We start from the raw sequence: 11472 nt of genomic DNA, 5'->3' as shown, positions 1-11472 counted from the left end.
TGACGTGAGGAACCTTTATCTGGTCTCTTTCGACTAAAGCCAGTCTCATACGGAGGTAGAGGGTTTTTCTCCCGGAAACTCGGGTCCCTCAAAACAGACAAACCGGCCAGTAGAATACACGCAATTTAAAGACAAGAATACTTAGAGACATAAGGGTAATCCCCGTATTACGATTGGGAAGTCCAAGGATACTTGGAAGGCCACGGGCGCTTAAGTGAAAACGTAGACTAATTAGTCTACGTTTTCCACTTTGGGCATTGTTTAAATAGTAATTACTACTGTTCTTCGAATATTCTTCTCACGCTCTTTTATTAAAAAGTATTTTGCGCTACTTAACTGTTGTTTCCTTCTATGTTGTTCTACTTCATTTCTTTTATAACTTGGTCTACAATATTTCATAATTTTCAGTCGGAATGTCTTATAATATTCCAAACGTTTTCCTTCTAAATTTACATCCAATTTTGTGTTATTCAGTATTTTTTTTTCAAAAACTTTTGCAAGCTTTATTATAGCATCTCCATAAAAACCATTATAAGGACGTCGCGAAATTTTCCTTTCGGTTTGAATAAAAAAAACCCTGGTTTTCACATTTCTTAAGGGGCGCGAGGAACATTCATAAGTTTTTTTTATAATAAAGGTGAGTTAGCCGGCTTAATAAGGTGATATCAGAGTTCTGTTTTTTTAATTCGCATTTTCTTCTTCATGACAAGCTGATCGGCCTGAGAATATCCATAATTATATATATGATAAATGTATGCATGACAATAACGTAGGCCTACCAACTAACCCAATCTAATTATCTACTCGTATAATACTATTTTTATCAATAATTTCTGTAACAAATTTGTTATTTAGTGAAGTCATTTCTTTCTTACTTATTTGTGCTAATACCAGTTCATATATTAATATATAAACTGCAATTCAGATTGAGCATCTAAATGGAATTAGTTACAAACATCTACGTACAACGCTGAGGGTGGATACCTTTTATACTCGAGGATGTAAAAGAAAGCTATAATAGGAATATTTGGATTTTTTTATGTTAAGTCTTATTTCACTTTCTTAAGCTGCCAAATCAGAAATAAGATTTTTATAATTTTATATCCTAAACTAACACGTTTAGGAAATAAAACATGTAACTGATATTAGATGTTAAATTTATTAATAAAACTAATTTTGGTAGTATTTTGAGTAGGATTTCTGTCCCTGAGTAATTTTAGTATAGAATCGTTTAAACTGGCGCGCATTTAAACCAGCCATTGAATTAGAAACCTTTATGCAGATGTACGTATACGTCACTTACTCTGCGTATATGCAAAATACTTAGTCACGTGTCACCATGTGTTTTAGGCAAGTATTTAAGTTAAGAATGCTGCTGGTCAGTAATTGTCAACGGTGTTGATCACAATGGGAATAACAATGAATCTTTTGGAGTTCGATAAAGGGCTTAATGTGAGTGCTCGTCTGGTTTGAGCTGCCATTTTGAAAACAGCAGAACTGACTGCTTTCTCAAGAAGGTGAGATATCCTGGGTGTTTAGTCAGTGGAAAAATAACCCACATTATTTGTTTGCGATGTGTAAAAGACAGTCTGTGAGGAACGAGAGCGCTGTCGCCTGAGAAGGCTTGTACGGACAAATAGAACTTACTGTGTGCAGCAATTGACAGAAGCATTTAATGTAGGCCGTTCCCGACGCATATCCCACCGAACTATGCGCACGGATATGAAAAGTTTCGGTATTGGCAGTTACATGCCTATATGGCAACCACTGCTTTTTGCGAAGGTTTGAATTCAGTTGCTGGTATGTGTAGAACAAATAATTACGTGTAAGTGGTTATGTATAAGCTGAGAACAGTGTTTGCTTTTTCGAAATTCATTACTGAGAAAACTGCCTCGCATATCGATGTATTTTTGCTGTGATATATATATATATAGCTGGTTCATGGACAGACGAATAAGAATTTGTAAGGATGAAAACCGAAATAAATTTTTAATAGTTACTTTAATAAAACAACAACAACAACAACATCGTTTCATCCTAATTACATAGGATTCATTCAGGTGTAAGAGATAAAATTAGTAGACAAACAGTAAAAAAATTAACACAGGTGACAACCATTGTGTAGATATACAAGTGTCTGATGATTTAAAAAATATATGTATATTTCTAACTGTGCGTTGCGATGTACTCCGACAAGTTGATACTTCGGTCAATATTTCGATATTTTGAACCCAATGCCATTTCTAAGGATTCCCAAATTCTCATCTCGGTTATGTCATAGCAACGGGGTAATAGTTCAGACAACCCATAGCACTTGGTCTCATTGCCATCAAGTGAGTCAGCTGAAGAGAGTTCATATACTGTGTATATAGTGTAGATCTTTATTTTCTCATAGCGAAAGAAATTTAAACAGTGTCGTCATTTTTGAATTCATTTATTACAATTTGCTTGTGGGCCAAAATTTCATTAACAGTAAGCAGAATGACTTTGGAATAACTGAATTTCATTTAATCACAACAGTAGCGGACATGGAACGGAATTCAATTTGGAGCTGTTGAGGGACACTAACAAACATAATTTTAATCAGAGTCGAGTCGCCAGTTAGCTAGTGCACTGACTATTTTGTAACACTGAAAGTGGTGCAGCGTTTGATCATTCATATGCTTATGCAGCAATTTTCATTTCACTTCAGAGATTTTAACATCGGAAAACTTATCAGAACAGTAATTTACCATTAGGTTTATTAAAATATATTGTTATGTCAGCAAGAAACGCAAGATCCAGAATACATTTATAATCAGCTGGTAGAGCATTACCCTTTTCTGTCATGATAATGCTTATTTCTAACTGTAACTGAAAAACTATTGGAATATTACATGATAAGTCAAACCGACTCCCCTGTTTGTGGAAACAGCGCACCAGCACTTAGGAAACGCAGAAGAGATGCCCTAACTGATGATAGTTGAATTCGGTAGACTCAACCCATCCTTGTGGCAGAAATGAATTGTGTGTGAGTAATGTGTGTGTGTGTGTGAGAGAGAGAGAGAGAGAGAGAACCATTGGCCTACCTTTTTTAAAACGTGACTGAATTCAATTTGTTATTAGTTTGAAATAAATATATATTTAAAATAAATAAATACATTAAATTTTAATGGGATATAATTAAAACTTTACATATTTCTATCATACGTTTTCACTTTAAGTATGTATTACGATATTAATTGGGATCCACAATTTAAGTCTAAATCTAATTTAATTGGGATCCACAATTTAAGACTGAATCCCAGCCTTAAATGACTGTGATTGATTCAGTCTTAAAAATTCGATATATAAAGACAATATCTACTCTTAAACCTTAATTCAGTATGGTATTTTGTATGGACTACCTAACTTATAAAGTTTACTAGTAAGCATTATAAGCAGATTTCGTGGATACTTGAGAAACAGTCATTATTGATTGTTTATCTGTAATATTTTATAAATAAAAGTGTTTATATCTTTTTATTACGAGTACAGAAATAGTAATGTATAACACATATTTGCGTATCCGTTTAGATGAGCATATATTCACTCTTGGTTATAATACTTCGGGTCTTTCACTGGCAAACTCATATTTGACAAATTTATTTCATATTAAACGTTTTTGGTGTTTCATAACACTTTAATTAAGTGATCTCTTCTTTGTATAAAGACTTCATAATGGCTTGAACGAAGTTATAAAAAATCCACAGTTTACCTAATTTTTAATCCGTGTCTATTAGGTTAATATTCATTTAATTATGTCATAACAATGCAAAATAGAACAACACCCCGCTGAGCTAATAACTGGATTATTTGAAAGAGTGATAAGTAGATGACATCTGGTGACCTTTTCTATAATTGTTGCAGGTAAAGTATAACATTGACAGAGAGCTTAAATTTCAAAGAAGGTTATAGGAACTTAACATTATAAACGCATAAGTATTACTTAGTTATTAATAATACTTTTTTAGTGAAATGTTATTTTTTGCACACATCGTCAATTAAAATCAGTTACAACATTCTGAGGGAGTAAAATAAATAAATAAATAAATAGTAATTTAAAGCCTCGAGGTGGCTCCTGCGGCAGGTTCAACAACGCTGGCATCAGGTATTCAAGACGTCATAATGCTGACGTCATAAGACGAGCTTACTTAGACGGGATAAGACGGCGAAGGGAAAAACGCTGGAGAGAAAAGCTAGTTATGTCGGTGTTAAGAGTTCGTCAGGGTGTTAATAATACTGATAAACGAGATACAAAATGACTGAATTCTTCCAGACATAATACCAAGTATATGTGAAAGAGATTGGCAGCCAGGTGTTTACGGCAGGCATTAATACAGGACAGAACTGGTGGTTAAGAGAAAATTGTCAACTGCTTTTCCTTAGTTTTAGTGTCTTTGGCCTCGGAATGGGGACCTCGACGATGACGGCACCGACCGCTACAACCACGGTAGTGGTTGCGGTGGTGATCGCCAGGTGGTTATCATCCATGTGGGCATTGGCCGCACTAACGACCTTCGTCGGCGGGCACGACATTGAAGGTGAGTACCTTTCTCCACTTCCGAAAACTGTTACTAATCGACAGGTTAGGTTAAACCACGAAGCAGAATAGTTCCCTCCTTCTGATTTTTTTTCTTTTTTAAGGAAGGATATTAGTAAGATCCAACAATACGAGTTCATTGCTTGCAAATTGCGCAAGTTGTATTGTTTTTGTGATATTTGGTTTTCAAACTTTAAATGAGAGAGAAGATACGAAAGTAAAACGGTAGGATGTTCATTCTGTGTGCGTTCGAAAAAGAGCTAGTAATATTAAAATAAAGATCACATTAATACCTCTGCATAAGTTTACTAGATGGGGTTACTGAATTTGATTTTAGACGTGAGCTGAAATTTATTCTATGAAATATTATATGTAAGTCTCAAATTCTAAGAGACGTGTATTTCTTCTCCTACTCTCGTATTCGTTTGCATCGTACTAAGAATTGTGCTTAAGTATTGTTTAGTGTATGTGGAGAAAGGGAATGAGTCCATAAATTATTTAAATTTCTGCGATTCTCTTTTCCCAAGAGAACATTTGACGTGGAGTTAGTTCGAAGAATATAGCAGCTTAAAATAACGCCGATTTTGTTCGAAAATCTTTATGTTCCCTTCTCCGACATTTCTACACTGTTATTAAAATTACCTCTCAACTTCTTTAATTTTTTTTTTTTTTTTGATAGAGCATAGGAAGAAAACATTATGATGTCCACCTTAAGGATTTGGATTCTGAAGATAATGTAGGAATGACAGTGTTGGCTCAAGGGTGTTGCGCTGTCCAGTTATTTCCACGAAAGTCGTGCGTTACGTAATTTGTTAAACAAGTTTTTGTGTCAGGTTTATCAAGGGAAAGTGTGGCAATTTTTATGACAAGCACAATCTTATTTATCTATGCTGTAGCTCATCATTTGCACACTCGAATGACAAACTGTAGCATAAATGTTGGCGATTGAAAATAATAACTATTATACTCCTGTTTTTAAAATGTTGTTGGATATATGCTAGAGATGGCGGTGATATGCTAAAGATGGTGGTAGATGCCGTTGGTGTAGTTGGTGGAGACAGAGTTGTAGAGTGGATGCCCTCCCTCGATGAGTCTTTGGACTCCCTGGAGGTGTCACTTAATAATAATAATAATAATAATAATAATAATAATAATAATAATAGTCTGCTGAAAATGCTTAATATTTATAAAGCGTATTGACTTCGCAGCAACAGGAAAATAATGAAATCACTTATGATTTAAAGGTTTTTTTTATAATTATTGTTAGGAAGATATAAGGTGAAAAATATTGTTGGGAAACACCGAGGAGAGGCGATAAAAAGCCGAGTGAAAAGGAGTTTGGTGATAAACCAGACGGTAATTGTCGTTAATGCTCCATTATCGGTATTGTTCTGTACGAAGATTCTCTCCAAAAAAAAAAAAAACCTTCGTGATTCTTTATCAGTGATGTCCAATGGAATCATCATCTTAAAAACTGGGTGCAAGTATTAGACGGATACTGAAATTCGATAACCTAAAATCAACAAATTGGTGTGGCTGATCTCACTAAGAAGTAGCGTTAACCAATTGGTTGCACTATGGAGAAAAAAAAAAAAAAACAGCGGTATAAAGTTTAAAAAAGTATTGCACATAAAAATCACATAAAGCACACGATATTAAACAGGCATCATTAACGAAAACTATATAACAAAATTAACATCATAAACAATGCTAAATACAATATAATAATAATAACAACACAAATCGCGCACGTAGTAGCAGATATCACTCATAACACACGCAGACTTAAAAAAAAAAAAACAGGAAGAAACGTCCACTAACGCAGCAAATATTCAAGATGTTTGTTCTGTGCCGAGACAAGCAGAGAAGCACGAGTGTAAATATAACAAAGTTAAGGTAAAATAAAATACTCTAAGTGAAGAAATACAAGCAGTACCATTGACATTTAGAGGAATCCCAATTCACACATTTAAAAAAAGAAAAAAAAAAGAAAAGAAGACAAAACGAATACCGACAAGTGAAGAAACACCATTGTCATCAACGATAGTGACCAAGCTGACAAATGCAAGAAAAATAAGAATTTAGAGAATGCAACGCAATAATCGAGTTATGCAGATATCAAAAAGGAGAATGATTAGTTTTTCGAAGACTTACTTGCAGATGTTATCACAGGACGCCAACAGGAAAAATTACCACCATAAACTAAAATAACAAATATAAAACACTATAGACAACAATAAAAATGATTACAAACATTGATATCAGTAACCAAACCGACACTACCAAACATTCTGGCCTGCGGCCCTCGAAAACTAACTTAACCTTTTGAAGTCAGTGAAATCAATATATCATCCCTACAAAAATCAAATCGAGCTCCTAAAACGGATTAAAATCAACATACCAAAAACTAAAAACACAAATACATACGCAACAGCAATAAATACAGTTCTAGAAACATTAATTCAAAAAATAAAATAAATAAATATATAAAAATAATACTCCATCTCAAATTAATTAAGGCATTCCGAACATCAAAACTAATTTCCATAAACATATAACTTAAAGTAACCGATAGTATCACTTCTGGTGAGGTCAATTACGTCAAAACAAAAAACGCAAATACACACGCAATAGCAATTAAATAGTTCCAGAAACATTACTTCAAAATAATAATAAAAAATAATAAAAAATAATAATATTCCTTCTCAAAAAAGTTGAAGTATCCCGAATATCAAAACCAAACATTTCCACAAACATAACTTAAACTAACCCCAGCTTCATTCCTGTGAGGTCAATCACGTGATACATACGTAGTTTGATTTCTTGTTTGTTGGAAAGCAGTGACTGTCATAAACTAATACCATGTCGGCCTCTAAGAGATTAGGACATATTAATAAACTGCTGATCGGTTTATAAACTTATCCATTTTGTTTGATTTCGTTTGCTTGCTCTACTGATTTTTAATTCCTTCAAAAACATACCTAATTACTATTCACAAGAAGAAAAAAAAACATAGTCTGTGATTTATTTGTGTGTGTGTGTGTGTGTGTGTGTGTGTTTAAATACGTGTCTTATCTGACCATCTATGCTCTTCGGGAGGAAAAGTCTGTTTATTCTTCAATTATTCAAGTTCTTTCATATTTTCAAGTTTGCGAAAAAGTAAAGTATAAACCTAAGAAAATGATAATTGCTAAGCTATTTTTAGCGTTATTTAAGTTATTAGTTAGAATACTATGATGTGTTCAGGTAATTCTTACTCTTAAGGCTAACAAAATAGCTGTATTGAGAAGAGGGATGTGGAAAGGATTAAATGGTTGGATGGTCAACCTACTCTGATTTCAATATCTGGTAACAATCTGGTATGGAACAAGAAAATGGAGAAAGTTTTTTTCTGGTACAGAAAAAACCTTCGGATAGAATAAATAAAATTATTCCAATTTTTAGACCTGTGACTACAAAAGATGAATGTAAACCTTGATATGAAGCTTCATGTATTGCCTCTCATCATCATAATGAAGAGGATTATAATCATCATAAGAGGATTATTAAACCTAAAATTATTAGCGTGTGGGAGTAATGGAATGAGTCAACTAATTCTCTAGTTAGGCATGGTGCTCCTATACCCACTGTTAATGGCCAAGAACTGATATTTACTATGTGGTAGAGGTGTAAGATTTTTTTCATTAGTGAATTTCTGTTGAGTATAGAGTTAAAAGTCTAGTGAAAACAAAAGCTTGAATAATTGGAGAGCTTTATAGTCCTGTTATTTTTGTATGAGACAGGCTAACGCACCTTTCAATTAAAAAATCTAAAAAGTTCCTCGCGTTATCGAAGGGATTTCAACTCAACTCTTTCTAACCGAAAGGCGAACTTCGGCAGTGAGCTACGGAGACTCGCTGAATTGTACTGAAACCTAAGCCGAACAATTTAATTCGTTAATCAACAATAGAAAAAAAAATAGAAAAAGCAACCGTGCAATTGTGTTCACGCCACGTCCTTGAAAATAAAAAAGGAAATAGCTATGAAGGAAGGGGAGAAGTCTCAAATGGTTATTACCTTTCCATTCTTCTCCTCGACTTGTCTGTGGCTGTGGAAAACATTTCAGTATCGATAGTGCTAAATTCTGGCTTTTTAGCGGATTCCTGAATAACAGAAAACATTAAGGCATGCCATCCCATAGTTCAAGTAAGTTTTCTATTGTATGCATTGTAATCTGAAACATTGTCTTGGAAAAGAAAGCGTCAAACCAGGTAAAATATTGCCATATAAGTTTAACAACTGAAATAATTCATGCTCTCCACCGTCAAGATCTCCCCTAGAGGGACATACACATCCATTTGGGAACCGTGCGTTTCTTCTCAGGATCGCATTGACCCACTTTTTTTTTTCTTTCTGAAATTGAGTAACCCTAGAATTAACTAAAAGATTGCGAACGAAAGTTTAAAAAATCAGGTGGTCTGAATTGCAGCATCAGTAGCTGGACGATGCTGACATCTCAGTACGACGTATAACGTAACACTGCAGGCGACTTCACTCCATATTAAGATACATTACTTAACGATTGTTAATAGGAAAGAACAAGAGTGAAAGATTTCATTTGGTGTGCCATTAATATCATGAGAGTAAAATTAAATAGAATGACCAAGAGTACATGTGCGTCATGTGCAGAGTGAGGTTATTTTCGTTAGCGTATTGAAAAATTATTTGTATTCATGCAAAGTATTATTATTATTATTTGTTTTCATGCAAATTATTATTATTATTATGTTGTTGTTGTTGTTGCTTGAATTTAACAAATTGTCTAATAATTTTTACTGTCGTAAAGACTTTACTACACCGTTCTTCAGTTCCTTTATACAGATGGATAAACTGACGTGGACATGACAAAACTAAGAAGCTAATGAATAGTATTACTCGAAACGTTGTGCAATGTAAACGCACTGCACAAAATCTTTCGAGTAATATTATCCTAACATATGGCTAATCTCCCAACAATTATAATATTACAAGAAATTAAACAGTTCGTCCTGTGTATTAGGTTCTTCAGAAAGTTGTTTTGGATATTTTGCTTTTCTTTCTCTAATGCTTAGCTTCTGTTATCCAGTCCCCACTCCTTTTTTTTTTTAACCCAGTGTTTAATGAAGTCATAGTTCTCATGTATGTAATAAGTGGATTGAACTTAACAGGCTGAAATAGCTGTTCTACCTAGCGTTCTGAATGCCACACATATTGCAAACACCAGGACATCGTGATATATGCTCTTTGGTTGGAAAAATCAGTGCTCCTTCCTGTTCTCATCTTTGGTATGATTTTCATCCATTAAAACAAACCCTATGGAGAAAGGCCACAATTAAAAGAGATACGTAAATGAAAAAGCCAGATGTCATGGAAATAAAAGCTCACATTCAGAATGAGCTATTATGAGTGAACTTATTGCCAGAGAGTTGAGAGAGAGTAATTACTTAAGAATCACTCCGTAGCGCAGTCAGTAAGGACGATTCCCTCCCCCCCCTTTGATTACAAAGAAATGAGTTTTCATCGTCGAGGATGAGGAAAAACTATCATGGCTTTTCAGTTGAAGGTGAGTTACAGTGTCTCTCTCCCATACAGAGATATGGTAGGGTTTTTTATTTTCTCCTGGACAGCAGTGGTTCATCTCACAAAAAAAACCTCATACAGAATTCACAGATAGAATAAGCCTTAGTCGATTCAGCCAATATAAAAAAAAAACATACAAAAAAAGTCTAAGAATAAATAAAAAGACAGATTAGTTTCACAGTCTTCAAACTCATTATTATGCGAATGTCGATTTTACTATAAAAAAGCATTTATGAAAAATATAACTTTTTTTGTAAGTGGTCTTGGGGTTTTTAGTTTGCATTGAGAAGGTACAGAATTGACCGATCAGTTTCGTACCTTTTTAATTTACAATTAATCCATTTTATCCCGGAGCGAAAAATGTTTCTTTACATTTCATACAGAAGTTATTTAGGAAGTTACTGATTTTCTATAATGATAGAGAAATTCAGTAACTTTTTTTTAGTTGCAATTAGGGATTTACATGCATGAGTTATCATATTTGTTTTTCTTTGTTGTGATCTTGGCATAATACGTTACTGAAAAGGTTTTCACATCGAATTAAAAATGTTTTGGATACTGTTTAATATTTCAAATATTTGTATTTACGTAGATATATTCAATCGATTTTCATTCTGAGTGGTTTTTAATTAGCGGATTTTAATTTTCCAGACATTTTCATAATAATGAACATGTTCGGATGCAAAAACGTATTGCATTTCACAAAAAAATACTTTGAATTTTTTTTTATTGTTTGCTAACTTGGAATGTTCTTTTTATTCCAAGTTAACGCATTTAAATACGACTTTCCTAAAATTACTTTGAATTAATAAACAAAATTAATGAAATTGAATTATTTTACAAGAGAAATGTAGGTTTTTTTCCCTAAGGTGACGCAGAACTCTTATTTTACTGAAAGATAGTAGTCCTTCTTTTAAGCTGTGTTCTTTTTCCAAAAACAAAAATGCAGTTCTCTATCTCTTTTATAATTTTACTTGCATGTTTTCTGAGCAGTTAAGCACAAAGAGGATGCCCTGATTTAAACACGTTCACTGGATTTTTTTTTGGTTGTTTCACAACAAACCGTAAACTTTTATCATTGTCGCTCTGGGTGGACGGGTTCTTATGAAATTTGTTATCTTTACTATAACTTGGTGACTCTTTGGATTCTTTTAGCTATTACTATTACTGTGTCATTTTTAAAGGGAAAATAGTTTTTCACATTTACTTACTTTACATTACGTAAAAATCAGTTAGCCTTAGAATATCGTCTTGAAATTTAAGGGAAACTGTTTCGACCGTTTCCCTTAAACGGTCGAAACAGTTGAAGATGG

At 33.6% G+C, this 11472-nt stretch overlaps 1 protein-coding gene across 1 annotated transcript in view; it reads left to right on the top strand.

The window, feature by feature from the left end:
* The first annotated feature begins 4239 nt into the window (after positions 1–4239).
* Positions 4240–11472, top strand: part of LOC150094527 (dual oxidase-like) — a 290860-nt gene continuing 283627 nt past the window's right edge. The window contains exon 1 of the mRNA XM_090412281.1: positions 4240–4562. Within this exon, the coding sequence (XP_090268407.1) occupies positions 4430–4562 (133 nt within the window). The 5' untranslated portion in view covers positions 4240–4429. The remainder of the gene's footprint in view (positions 4563–11472) is intronic.

The sequence above is a fragment of the Typopeltis vanoorti genome, chromosome 22, assembly GCF_054136105.1.
Source record: "Typopeltis vanoorti isolate ZY-2024b chromosome 22, IOZ_Tvanoo_1.0, whole genome shotgun sequence".
NCBI classification, from domain to species: domain Eukaryota; kingdom Metazoa; phylum Arthropoda; class Arachnida; order Uropygi; family Thelyphonidae; genus Typopeltis; species Typopeltis vanoorti.
The sequence above is the reverse complement of the archived record's forward strand: the minus strand, read 5'-3'. Positions and strand labels throughout refer to the sequence as shown.